This window comes from Aythya fuligula, chromosome Z (genome assembly GCF_009819795.1).
Source record: "Aythya fuligula isolate bAytFul2 chromosome Z, bAytFul2.pri, whole genome shotgun sequence".
In the NCBI taxonomy this organism is placed as follows: domain Eukaryota; kingdom Metazoa; phylum Chordata; class Aves; order Anseriformes; family Anatidae; genus Aythya; species Aythya fuligula.
Window position 1 is genome coordinate 54,409,321 of NC_045593.1, and position 14,886 is coordinate 54,424,206.

The 14,886-nt window shown below is 38.4% G+C and overlaps 1 protein-coding gene across 4 annotated transcripts in view; it reads right to left on the minus strand.

The window, feature by feature from the left end:
• The window catches only part of HOOK3 (hook microtubule tethering protein 3), an 87,077-nt gene that overhangs the window by 62,485 nt on the left and 9,706 nt on the right, over positions 1 to 14,886 (minus strand). For all 4 annotated transcript variants that reach the window (XM_032206724.1, XM_032206722.1, XM_032206721.1 and 1 more), the window contains exons 2-3: positions 9,558 to 9,643; positions 1,226 to 1,298 (exon numbers count right to left, since the gene is read on the minus strand). In XM_032206724.1, the coding sequence (XP_032062615.1) occupies positions 1,226 to 1,298; positions 9,558 to 9,643 (159 nt within the window). The remainder of the gene's footprint in view (positions 1 to 1,225; positions 1,299 to 9,557; positions 9,644 to 14,886) is intronic.

A 14,886-nucleotide genomic window follows, 5' to 3' on the forward strand; every position in this document is an offset into this window, starting at 1 on the left:
TTCAATATTCCTTAGGAAAAAAGCCACAATATTATTTTAAGGAAAAAAGAAACCTTGCATCTGGCTGTTCATTTGCAATTTCATAAGCTTCTTTGAAAAAAAAAAAAAAAAAAAATTAAATTAACTGCTCTACTACCAGCAGGTTTTTTTTTATTTTTATTTTTTAGGAACCGTATCTTTTCTTTACCAGCCGATTGATATATCCTCAACAATGTTCCCACATTTTGCTGGTAAGACTATTAGACAAGCTGTTCTAGACAGTTCAGACTTGTACATACCGTGCTGACAGATCTGCTGACAACATATGTAACATCAACACGCTCTGTCCTTGCCTCAGGTAGCCCTTGACTGTGCCTACCCCCTCTTCAGTCAGCAACATTGATACGATGGTATACACTAGAGTTTTTCCATAGTTGTAGCCCTTCCACAGGTGTTTAGAAAAGTTTTTGGGAGCCAGAACAGAATGTGTTTATGGAATATTATCTAATGAAAATCATCAGAAAGAAACCAGGCTGGAAACAGCAATTCAGAAAGGTACATGTATCATTCTCTGGTCAGAAACTACCCTAGTATCTGCATATGAAATTGTGTTCTTCAGGTTTTACAAACCAAAATGCTCCGTGGCTGCACCAGCATAAATTCTATTGCCTTTAAGATCTGCAGAGAAAGTACTAGAATACCAAGTGACATAAATGACCCAGCAAATAGGCTGTGGTTAAAAACATGCTGAGTACAAACAACACAGAAAAAACATCACTTCCTCTCCTAAAACTCACTAGCTGTGCAGAGCTGGCAAAGTAAAATGAAACAACATTTTACCATTTTTATTTAAATAAACTGGCTATTAGTCTGCTATTATTACACAGTTGTTTGTTGGAGCTTTTTTTTTCTCTGTATGAAAGCATAATTTCACACTGCATTAAAAACAAAAGATGTCTTATTCACATTTCTTTGTTTTTCAAATGGTAGTTTAAGCATGATGTTTATTTTAATATTTTTCTTTTAAATCGTTGAAACCCATTTAAAACTCAAAATGGGTTTTCTTTGCTAAACAATGCAGGACTATAATAACAAAAAAACAAGCAAGTGTAATTAAAAACTGTCTTGAATTCAACTTAGTGCACTATAAAGCAAGGTCTTAATCTAGAAATATGCTAATATTTAAATGCAACATTGTATTAAGAACAGAAACACAGGTCTGCAGAGAAGCAAATAAGTCCAATACCTTTAGCCTCCAATTATCTCCTACTTCTGTTTTGATCCTGTTTAGCCAGTTTTCATCAAAGTAAGCTGGATCTCTGAAATAGAAAAGAAAAAAAAAAAAAAGAGCATTCGTTAAAAACTGATTCCAGAAACTAAGATATGTTAGTGTGATTAAGCCCCTATCTCTAGCTGAGGCTGCTTAAATGACTACATCTTTGTTCTATATTTGGCCAGTACACAGTAGTTCAGAATCCCATTACTACCCACTTCTTTAAGCCCTTGCACCCTGTTCACAGCACAGCTTCATTTGTGTGCCATGAGTAGCTAATACTTTTGAAGAAGCTGCTGTACTTGGAACGTATTTTGTCAGTTTTCCTTCCTCTATAAATTCTTGTAAGTTACCAGCTGTTGCTGGAGCAGTATGTTTGCATTACTTGAAAGTGTTACAAAAGCTTATTACTTTTTCACATGTTGTGGACTCATACTGCTATACACTGATTGCAAATATTCCCCTACTAAATGGGAAGCTTGAGACTGAAAAACATATATTATCTCTATATAATGAGAACGATCAAAAAGCCTAAATGCAGCTAAGTGTTTTCTACTGAGAACACAATTAATTATTATAACACTATCAGGTTAGTGATAACTAAATATTATAACACTATCAGGTTCTGCAAATCTCTTTTCACAGTAATCTTTGACACATCTTTTTGTGAACACCCTTCCTTAACGTTTTTTCCTATCTTCTGCACTATTGACAAGGCAATCAAGGTAAGGACAGAATAAAAACACCAACTTTTTGTACCGTATGCCTTTATTTCCCTAAAATTCTTCTCTCCTTTTTTTCCTCACAGGCACCTTCCTTTGGTTGTTTGTTAAACACAACTCATAAGACTCTCCTGCCATCAGTTCTTTGATCACCTAAAAGCTAATGTTTTCTACTATATACTTAAGTAAAATCTCTCCTCTACCATACAGAACTTCAATGGTATCCTCAGAAGTAGAGAGGGAATGCACTGTAACTAGTCAGTTTTAAAGGAAAATGACAACACAATATAAGGAAAGGCCCATATTTCAGATGAAACAAAAGTTAATATAGTCAGGGAAGAAAAACTTTTTATAAACATAAGGCTCTTGAGTCAGCGTGGTAGGCCCCGTTAGAGTTTCACAGGAAGTACTCTAATTTCTAGAAGTATACTGCTGCATTTGCTATCATGTACTATTAGATTTACTGCTGTATCCTTTGAAGATTGTAGAGTTGTGAACTGAACCCTTCCTTTTCGGAAAAAAAAAGAAAAAAAAAAAAAAAGGAGGTAAGATTGCATGAAATCTTTTGGGAAAAGCTAAAAGAAATCATGAATATTTCTGGAGATTAACATGGTATCTCTGCAGTCATATATGTTGCAAGCTGGCAACTGTATCAGTACTTATAGTAGGGCATATTCTTTGTACCCACATGTTTTCCTGATGCATTATCCCTCCTGTATTCCATTTCCCCCACGATATCTTCCCCACAATGTTCCAATGCCTGCAAGCAACCCATGATGTAACACACAGGAGGGGAGAGAGATCATAAACAGCAACATTTCTCTGGTGAAACATTTTAACTGTTATTTTTACACATTCTGTTACAGACACTGGCGAAGATTATGGCATATTTCTTTTCCTCTGACATGGCATCCGCAAACATATAGCTGGAAGAACAGCTTTAATTACTAGTTAAGCTGATGACTCCAAATTGCTCCCATTCAAAAACAGCGCAGTTCTAGCACAGATGACAAAATCTTGAAGCGTGAAACAGAAAAAGCAACATCTTATCCAGAGTTTTAACTGGTTTTGAAATGGACTTTTTCTAAATAGCTGTCAAATGGCTTCTGCTCTCAGAGGCAGGTAAATCTGAGCCAGAAATTGATTCCAGAACATACAAGATCAACTACAGATGAAAAGTTCACATTCAGTTTTTATATTAAATAACTGTCTCTCCTTGCAGAAGGTCTTGGTATGCCTAATTTCCAACCTGTTAGTTGGAAACAAGGAGACCCACTTGAACTGCTTCTGTTTGAAGTCTGGAGTTGAGAAAGCAGCCTGGTATCTATCTTCTGGATGGGGCACTCTGCCAAACACAAGTGAGCCTTGCTCACGGGCTTGTGTCACCAAGACTGGTGTCTCACAGACTTGCTCACCAAGTGTTTACCCAGCTCTGTGAGAAAGCAGGTAGAACTAGTTATCTGTGCCTCCCCAGCAAAAAAAAAAAAAAAAAAAAAAAAAAAAAAAAAAAAATCAGGACTTTCTTAAGGACCGTATCTTAATTTAAAGATTGCAGTTGGTCATGAACATCTTCAGCTACTTCAAGGCTGCAGTGTCATCAATGTAACAACTCTTGATTTAGTATTTTGATTGTAAATAACTAAGCATAAGGAACTGTCCACAAGCAGAAGTCTGGACCGACTGGCAGGCTAATGCTGCATATCCCATTTCAACAATAAGGGCATCAACTGAGGAAGAAATAGAAGATTTCAGGTTTAGCTCCAAGTAATTCCACTCTGGATGCTTGTACTCCGATAGCACATAAAAAACTTTTCTCAGGTACTACTGCATTCACTGTAACACATGGAACAGAAAATGCCCCCTCACTTTCTTGATAGAAGTCCTGGGCTATGTGCACCTTTATACAGATCATCAGACAAACTTAAAGAAAATTGCTGAAAATTAAACCTAAACTAAGTATGGCACTCATTTCCACAGACTTCACTGTTTTTTTTCTTTTAAGTATACAAGTATCACCGAAGTATCCAGGGTCCAGCACCCAGTAAGCCAGCCACTCTACATGTACATCATTAACACACAGCAGTGGTTAGAATAGTAGCAACAGCTCTCTTTAGGGCATCTCAGTGTGTTTACACAATAACTAGTAGAATGTTGCAAAAAACATTTTGCCAGCAATGTAAGCAGAAAAGCAACAAGGTGGGCATCAACACCAAGCAAATCTAGAATGATCACCCTTTTCCTCATGTAAAAGTCACCTCAGAATCATTCCTAATGCACTGGGTTAATTTAATTTCTGTTCTCAAAATCCTTACGAAGGTTCAGAATTTACATTAACAGTAATGGTTTCTCTCCATGTTGAGCCAATGGGATGATTCATCTCAAATCAAAAGCTTTCCACCAGAATTTCTAGAAATACATTTGAAAAGAGCTTCCAGACCCTCCTCCAAAAGCTGTACTAGTTCATTCACAGCCCTTGCTGCAGACAAGTTTCCCTCTACTACATTTTTGGGAATCACGACTCAACCACATTCTCAGAGCTCTCGAACTCCCTTTGTCCATGTCACTAGGAAAGATGCTGTCATCTCTTGGAGTAATGTTTGAAAAAGCATCACCCAAGCAAATATGAAAAATGTGTGGTTGAGAGCGGAACAGCTGTGGTTACAAAACCTTCCACTTCATTTTGAAGAAGTACTGCACTAAACAAGGTCAGCAGAAAACTGACTGGAGCATAATCAATACTTTGAGATGACTTGCTTGAACTCAGCATTCTGAAGTGATGAAGTTCCTCAGCCTATATTCAAAGTTGGGGAATCTCTTGCACTTGATAACTTTCAAGGTTATAAAAGCATCTGCGTATCAGTTGATTGCTGCCTAGTCTCTGAATAGCACTGCAGGTAATTGGGACTTTTCTTTGGAGCACAAGATACTTATCCTGTTGTCAATGGTGTATCACTTCATGTGATGTTGCTTTCAGCAGCTCTCATTTATACCACATCCATCTTATTTTGTATGCAAATTTTCCTTTATTTAAGCAATCATCTCTCCAAATCATAGATGCCAAGAGACAGAAATATTCTTCTGAAGAAAAGAAAACCAACCCACTGAACATGTAGTATAACACATGATTATTACTCATTTTAACAGTGGTACAGTAAGCTGCTTTAGGAGATGTCTGTTTACAAAGAGATCTCTCCACTAGGGAGACATAAAAGCATGGCTCTTGCTTTCTGCATGTGTCAAAACATACACAGCATGCTGCAATGTATAATATTATAAATGAATAATTCATTAAGGGGGGCACAATGCTCAGATGGCAAATGAAAACAAATACCATCTTCCATATCTACCAAGGCCCAAATGACTGAAAAAGAAAGAACTAAAAGAAGAGGAACACCTGGTACTGAACAGTCTCCAGAGAGAGATGAAAGGAAAATTTTAAACTGTAGTATAAAACAGAGAAATATGCTTTTGCTTTTCTGGGGATACCAGTGGACAGTAAGAAACAGATGAGCAATATTAGTGGTAAATGCAAAAATCCACCCAAAAAAGATGCAATCTGGAAGCCAGCTATGGCACTTCTATCTGCTTGGAACAGCATAAGCAACATGGTTTTAGCCAGACAGCCTGCTCAGACAACTTGAACACCCACTTCTGCTTCTAATCTTTACTTACCTTATCTTACTGTACAATTTGAATCAGAGGGAACAGTAACTTTCCTATCTGAACTCAAATAAACAGTAAATATTAAGGAATAATACAATAAATATAGGCTAAACCATAGGCTGAATGTATTTCTTAGAAGAAAGTTATTAGCACTGGAGAACTCCATTCAATTACACTTTAACCTGAAATTCAACGATAAAGGCTTTATGATAAAAAGAATTATGTCTTTCACTGTTTTGTTGTGCTTTTTAAACCACAACCTGTTTATTAAAACCCAAATCTGTAAGTAAAATGCTTGCTCTTGCTCACATAATTCAAATTTCTGCCATATGTTATCACACGCTACATTTCTGAAAAGCTTCTGAAGGTGTAATTGCCTCTCTGTATCCTTTTCTTCTCACAGCGTCTTCCAGCAGTTTTATTACCAAAAAAAAAAAAAAATCTGCTATGTATGTTGGCATTTCTGCTCAACGGTCCTTACTTCCAAACATGGGATACCACTTTCAGCATAAAAATATTAAGAAAAACTTACTTCAAAATGGAAGGAACTGCTGGCTTCTTCTAAAGAAATGACACAAGGTATGGGTAGTTTATTATTATTATTAATATTATTCCCTGAAACTCTTCCTTATCATAAACTAGTGACTTTATTTTGTCATGTTTTCACTACTGCCTGCCACGACAAGTTCCAATGGAAACTTCCCATGAAGGTAGAGGTTGAAAAATAGAAAGAATAGTGAGTTTAGACCCTCAAACTTTAGAACTTTTTTTTTAAAAAGAAAAGCTATCCTTACTCTCCTATGGAAATATAACCACAGGACTGGACAAGAACATCATCCCTCAATTTTTGTCAATGCTCTGCCTCATTCAGTTAGTGTTCTTCACCACCTGCATCATCTTCATTCCCTGAGAACTTTGGGGAGGTATTCTCACTGGGTGCCTTAATCTGCTATTTCAATCACTTTTCAAACATTAATTTTTGGATACATCAGCACATTTCCTATAAAACTTGCCAAAATTCTCTCCCCTTTATGTGTACACATTACTGGAGAACCCTAAAGGTGGTGGAAGGTGGGGAGCAGCTATGCTGAAAAACACCTGAATTTCATGGATCATGCTGCACAGAAGCACCAGCTTATTCTTCTCAATGGAATAAGGATAATGTAGTTTAAGACATTTTTTCTCTCCAGTCTAGCCAGTAAATTTGTCTTTTGACCATTAACTAGTCCTGTACACGTTGCCCACAAAGCAGCACCAGAGGGATGTGATAAGCACTAATTAGCAGGTGCAACCCCCTGCTGCAATGGATGGAGGCCCTCCCCACCTCCTGACTGACCTGTCATCTAATGCAGGTCACTCCAATCACACGAATAATAAAGTGTCTACAGAGAATAATTACAGTGAAAGCACTCAAACTTGTTCTTGGGAATCAGCTTGACTGTCTGCCAATGTGAAGTGCCTAATACATGCAGCATTGAAAACAAATAGGAGGAAACAGGAAAATTACAAGGCCACAGTCTCATTGGGATCATGGGGACACAGTAGGGTAGCTCACACTACTAGACTGCTGCCATGGATAGAAACAGGCTCGTTAGGAAGAACAGGTTTGGAAGGCAAGGAGGGGGGGATGCCTTTAATGTGACAGAGCAGCAGGAATGCATGTGCTCTGCTTTGGGATGGATGATGAGCCAGCTGAAAGCTTATGGGTTAGCATGACCAGGCAGACAACCATAGGTGATGTTGCTATACGTGCCTGCTACAGACCATCTGATCAGGACACTTTGATCATAGACAAGCTAACAAAGCATGGGATAGGTAAGTGGCAAGTCAGGTGGGCTGCAAAGTGGCTGAACAGCCAGCCTTTAATGGTTATAAGCATGAATCCCTGTTGGAGGCCATTCCACTAGCAGCACACGCAAGGGTCAGCCCTGTCTAACATCTTTAATAGGGACCTAGATGATGGAACAGCGTGCAAGTTTTCAGATAACACAAGACTGGAAGGACTGTTTGGAAGGAGTGGGGGGATTTAGCCCAATGATCTGCCTTTGCATGGTGACTAGCTATGACATTGGTCAGCAGTGGTGAGCAACTGCATTGTGCATTTGTTTCTTCTCTTTGTTGTTATTGCTTTTTTCTTTCCCACCTTTTCCTTCTCTCCTTTTTTGTTCTCTTTCTTAATAAACTGTCCTTATCTCAACCCACAAGTTCTTGCACGTTTCAATCCTCTCCCCTATTCACACTGGGTGAGGGTGGAGGGGTGAGCAAACAGCTCTGTGGCGTTCAGCTGCCTGCCAGGCTAAACCACAGTGTGAGGCCACATCCAAAACCTTGTTTCTGGGCTCACCAGTAAGAGACAGGGACACAGAGGAAAGCTCAGCAAAGAGCCATTAAGATGATTAAAGGACTGAAGCATCCGTCATGGGAGGTGAAGCTGAGTGAGCTGGATCTGTTTAGCCTCAAGAAAAGAACGGTCAATGGAATCTCATCAATCCTGTATATAAATACTTGATGTGAGGGTATAAAGAAGGAACCTGAACCTTCTCAGTGGCATCCAGCAAACAGACAAGAGGCAGTGAAAGACAGTAATTCCTATTTAAAAGGAGCTTTTTTTTATTTTGTTGCTATTGTTACTGTTCTCACTGTGAGGACAACTGGACACTTACACAGGTTGCACAGGGAACCTGTGGAGACTCCATCCTTCAGCACACTCAAATCCCTAACTAGACACAGTCCTGGGCAGCCTCCTCTGGCAGATGCTACTTCAAGAAGCAGGGCTGGTCCAGGCACTGCAGAGATGCCTTCCAACTTTGCCTGTTCCAGACTCTTTGATGTAACCCAAGGGGGGCTCTCATCTGTCCTCCTGAACAACCACGACTCAGATTGAGGCTCTGCTTCCCAAGACATAGACAAACCTCACTTGCTGATTGGAAGCAGAGAATAATTGTTTCCTCTGTTTGCTCCCACAAAGCCTTCACTTTTTTTTTCTTTTCCCCATAATTAAATTATCCTTAACTCATAAACCTTTTTTTTTCTCCATAATATTTTCTCCTACCCTCCCTCTTTGAGGAGGGGGGGGGAGTGAGAGAATGGTTGTGGTGGAGTTTATTTGTCCATTTGACTGAAACCACCACAGCATCTTAACATTTGAAGGAAATAAAACGTATCTTTTTGAAAGACAAAAAAAAGTCTGTAGGACTGACATACTCAATTTGGACTATTGTCTTTGGTAAGTGCTGCTAAAGCTTCTGATCAGCAATAAAAAGTTGTGTTTCTGTGAAAATAAGTAAATCTGGATATAGATTGCTACACTTTAGATTCTTACCTGTAGTCCCCCAACACATCCTACATTACACCAAGATGCTGAACTAACACGTTTTATCCTCTGTGACCTTACAGTTCAAGAAAACAAAACCATTATCTAGTGCAACGACTATTATTTTTTCCACTTACTCCTGAGAATACAGAATCTCTGCAAACAACCAAATTGACAGTTTTATTCAGTTTATCACTGAAGTTTTACTGCTTGACACTGACTCTAACATTACCAGTACACTGCTTTTCAAGCAAAGATTAGAGTCAATACATTACCTTGCACTGCTTCCAACTTTTACAAAAACAAGTGTTTTGAACTTGCAAGCTTACCTTTAACCCAATTTACTTTCCAGTAAGATTAGAATTGAATAAATACCTTCCTCAAAGAAAACTTAATGTATTTTCCTTTGCCCTTAAGATAGTTATTTGAAAACTAACAAAAAAAGCATATTAGACATATTCCAGGTTAAATTACTATCTAAAAATAGGAATAGACAGGTCCTTATGAAATACCAGCCATGTTTGAACTAAAATACATTCATACCAGTTAAATTTATGTAGAAAATAAAACCGTGTGTATTTAAATAATTAGATAAATTATTTCTTACATTTTCTGAAGAACCTGCGCCATCACAACCCCATTCGTTAAATCTTCCACAGTCTGGCATGGTGCCTCGACATTGAACGTCTGGATCTGAGGGAGAACAAAAAAAGTTATGTTCTTTCACTTCAATGTCAAGGAATTTTTAAAACTAATAAAAAAAAAGCTACCGAAGAGCAAACAGGCAGAGTAAACTCAAGACATTTGGTGTATATATTAAAGAGTGTGAAACTTTAGGTTTAATCACAATTAAAGAAATGAACTACTGACATGGCTTAGCATCTTTGTTTTTGTAAGCACAAATGCTGTAAATGTTGCTTGACAACAGGACAGTCCCCAAAAGGCATTTTTCCCACAGCATTTTACTTGGACTGTCCCCCCTTTAAGTCCTTCTGGAGCATATATTCAAGTACTTCCTCCCAATGAACATACATAAGAATCTCATATTTTAAAAGTAACCCTAATTACACGAAATTCTCCCAGGTTCTCCACAACCACAAGACCAAATTCAGACAGACACACATACTCCAAACTTAACTGCTCCTAATATCAGATAAAGGAGCAAAGCACAATGCTGCCAAGCCCTGGCAGGTCCATAGAGTACTAGCATTCTAATTATTTCAGTGCACTTAATTAACACAGTGACAGGCATTATAGTCCATATCATGAGAAGCCTCTGATCTTCAGATGGAAGCAATGATACAGAAGTGCTGTTATTCAGAAGCATAAAAGGGGAATGGCAAGGCCATTATGACCGAGCTGTTTGATGACAGAATTACTTACGCCTAAAGATGAGCTAGTTCATAACAAATTGCCCCTACAGACTGTGCACTGAACACACTTACTGAGACAAATCTAATTTTGTAAGGATGCTGTGTATTATTCTAGAAGTAAGGAATTATGCAGGAGCAAGAGCAATCTCTTAACAAAAAAACCCACTCATAGATACACTTAATTTCTGTATGGTTTCTATTCTTCTGCTCCATTTACATGCATACAGCCTACAGGCTATCTGCAAACCCTCCCCCCACCACAGCAGCAAAAAGTGTACAAAAATGCCAGGGAAAGCTCTTTTCTCCCTTTCTCCATTGATGTGGAAAAGACATCGCTTCAGCACAGTCTTTTCAACTGGTCTAAGTTACCTGATCATTTACTTTACATGAACGTTAATTTTTGGGGATGCAGATGGATTTTCTGGAAATGGTTTTGGTGACATGACATTTTGAGAATATATGCTTAGTGCTCTGCTTTTATTCTCCTTCCAGGGAAGCCTGGGCTTCTTTGTAGGAAGCACTACTTGCATGTGTCAGAGATAAGAAAGCCTACAAGACAGCTTGCAACTTCAGGCTACATAAGCATTAGGTATACCAACCATTTTTTCCTGAACACGTTGTACAACCTTCCCACTTCAGTGGTACTTGAAATGCTAATGTTGGTACAAGCCATTTCCCAATAAATGCCCTCTGAATACATATCTTACAATACACTGCAATTCACATTACAAGAAATAATGTATGACCTTTTTTTTTTTTTTTGTGGAGAAAGCTCTCAAAAATCAAAAGCACAATATCCAGATTCTCATAACATAAAATAAGCACTTTAGCAACATTGCCATTTAAAATTAATTTGGAGAAGGAGCCCCTCAGTGTGTGTTCCTTTCTTCCCTTTGCTCAGGAAGGAAAAAAAACCCAACATTTCATTAGGGAAAAAGCAGCAATCATGTCCATCAATGGCCAAAAACAGTGAACTTTTGGAACATGTTCAGTGACCAGGCTAAGCAGCTACCTGTGAAAAGTCATGAATGATGCACATGGTCCAAAAGGACAAGAACAAAATCTACAGTATGGCATCCAAAACAGACTAAGTCAATTTTTATGTAGCTTGGTTTGAGGTACACATTTTGTCACTTCTCCTCCAGAGAATCCAGAAGCCCTAATAGACGAACCAGACACGAGGCAAAAATCATGGTGGGTGGGTTGGAAAAAAAAAAAGGCAACATGAAAAACACCACACAATAGGATATAAAATCAAACTGCTATTTTGCCAAAAACTTCAGCTTACCTATAGTCTCTGAATTATGTCAACACTATCAAAGCAACACAGAGCCAATTCTGTGCCCAAATCCACAAATAATTTAAAATAGGAAATGACACTTTTGCTCCAGTGAAGGAGGTTGTAATGACTGTGTGGATGATTATACTTGACGCAGTTCAAGATGCTATAAGGGAAAAAATTTCAAGCATAAACATGTAAACTTGTTCCAAGTTTTCTATACTATTCCTTTAAATTACCAAAATTTCAATCCTTAGTCTGCTGCACAATTGCCAAATGAAAAATTAACCTAAGAAGTTTACTGCTTTTTTTTTTTTTTGAAACTAGACAAAGTAAAACACTATTTTCAAATAAGAAATACTGACATTAAGGTGGTCAGTACTTTACAAGTACTGCAAATGAATTTAGTTTCTTGAAATTAATTTTGCATCTTGACATATGAAATACCTCCTTGACTAAATAAGGAGTGTAGGTAAGAGATGGTACCACACTGAGCCAAGAAGGGAGGTTGCCAAGCCTATTTCTAAGAGACAGAACAACAAGGTGCATAATCTCTGCAGTTTTGTAACTAATTTTATCATCATACTTTATAAGTAAGAAAAGGTCAAAACTGTCAGTGAGGAGCAGAACGGCTCAGATTTCCAGTCCGAACTCTTTATTCCACGCTCACACATGCATGACTGGAACTGAGGACGATAATGCTTTTTTATTAGATGACACAGAAGAGAAAGCAAATTTGAAAATAATTTCCAAACTTAGTTCTTCACATACATTTTAATTTTGTATTTTGCTTGCATAGGAAAGGAATACACTGCATAATATTTCCACTCAGGTGTCAAATTTATACTACAAAGCCTGTATTTGGCTCTAAAAAGCCCTATATCTTTTTCATATCCTTCAGATACATGAAAGGAACGTATTTTCTTCCCTCCAAAACTACACAAAATTTAAACACTTGTGTCAAATTTAAACTCCTAGTCCTTTCTCAGATCGTTCTGCAAAAAGCTGAGGCACTCTTAAGAAGCAGCAGAATCCATTTTCCAGAAGGGAGAAGAATGACAAGAATGCGGCAATGCTGAAGCGGAGTCCAACTGCAGAGAGAGAGAGAACCAAGTAATTTTTTGTGTGCCTCTAAAGAGCTATTCAGCAATGGATGTTGACGCACTGCCCTTCCTGTGCATTGTAATGTGCTTCCCCTGGAAGACTTCTCTCTCAGCCTGCTGGAACTGTTCCTTCTTCTCGAGTGTTTGCAATACTGCCCTCATTTCTTACTCCCCAAAGCTCTAAATTCATTCCCACTCCCTATTACAATCCTTTTTTTTTTTCCCCTCGCACATCTTGTACCACTATTAAGGAACCTTGACAAACTAGATTAACTAACTGCCAAGACAGATAGGGGGAAAACAAACAAACAAACAAAAAAAATAAATACAAATGAACAAAACCAACCAAACAGAAAAACACCACTTGTATCACAGCTGCTGCCCCAGCAAGGCCTTCACATTTTCCATAAGCCTTTTCTCTTGTTACATGGTAGTTGTTTTATTTCCTTGGTAAAAATATTAAACCAGGGCACCAATTCACTAGGCCATGAGCATGTGCTGTCAATTTTTATACAAAACTGAAAAAGAGTAGCAGGTGAACGTTTCAGTGCAAAGGGGTCTGTAACTGGGGAGTAAATAATTGCTGCAGGAACTCAGGACACTGTATGATCTGAGTTGCAGTTCCACATTACACACACAGCTAGTCAGGATTTGTTAGCTACCAGGGATAGGAGGGAGAAACGTGTTTCATGAAAAAATAATCTTACATGAAGGTCAGAGAACTGAACAAACACTCTATTCTCAAATACACTAGCTGAAGACCAGGATAAACTTTGTGATGGGATATCCAGCACCTCATGAAGCAGGAAGAAGATGAACACAGGACAAACAAACCAAATCAAACAAAAAGACAAAAAAAAAAAGCTCTCTAGGACCCTTCACTTCTCAAGGCTAGAGTTAATGAAAGACCTGTTCTTTGCACAGTCTATCCATAGCTTGTTTTTTATTGCTGGTACATCTGCACAATAAATCTGTCATGTATTCTTCTGTAATAATACCTGAAATCTGTATCAGAGGTTCTTAGCTCACAAAAACACTGGTTACCTTATACATAAAGGCAACAAAAGGTAATCCCCAGTTTCCAGATAGTTATTTTTCAGAGCACAGTACCCTCCAATACTGCTTTATAACTATTTATCCATTAACAACTATGTTTTTGGAACTGCCTATGCAAGATTACAACTAGCTGCACTGTACAGCCTACATCAGTGCTCTATCAGCACAAATGAAACAAAGCACACAACTAAGATGGAAAAAGTGACTAAAATGAGCAAGAGGAAGACAAGAACCCATCTCAGTGGCAGGGATACAGATCTCCACAAGCCAGTACCAAGAGTAATTGGAGGAGGGCTGCGTATTTCTTTCCCCACACATTCACCCAGTACTATCAGTGAGATCTGCAAGTACCCCACTAAAACACATTTCACTCAGCCTCGATGCCTGGAGAAAAACAGACCATCAATATTTCTCAGGACGGTAAGCTAATTACCTGATACAGGAAGCTGTTCCTCAAATTCCAAATTTTTGTACTGAGCCATACCTGTCAGAAGGGGAACGGGATTCCTATCCTGTAACTTGGTACAGTGCTTCAGGAGCACCTCAGCAAGGTTTCTTCATTCACCCTTTTTTCTCCAGCCAGTTGGCAGCACTGCTATCTTCTGCCATACACTACTAACTTTTCTTGCTTTCCAAGATAGAAGAGCCTTGTCTGCTTTATGCAGACTGCTCAGACAAGCAGCAGTTTTATTCACAGATTTAGATTTTGGTATGTTTTTAGTGATTATTACATTGTTGAACTCTACTTACTAAAATCTCTAAGAGTTAATTGCAAACCAACTTTACGTTAGGCAATCAAATAGCTAAACAATGAAATGATGAGGTCTTTACAGTCCTGGCTGTTGTAATTTCACACTGATGGCAAGCTCCACCACACAGCTCTCCCACTTCCCCACCTCAGATGAACAGGGGGAGAAACCATGATGTAAAGCTCATGGCTTGAGATAAATACAGGGAGATTCTTCAACAATCACTACCAGAGCAAAATGAGACTCAGCATGGGGAGGTTAATATAATTTATTGCCTATCACTAGCAGACTAGAACAGTAAGAACTAAAAGGAAAAAACACCTTCCCTCCATCCACCCTCCTCTACTTTATCCCTTCAGAATGGGGGCTGAAACCA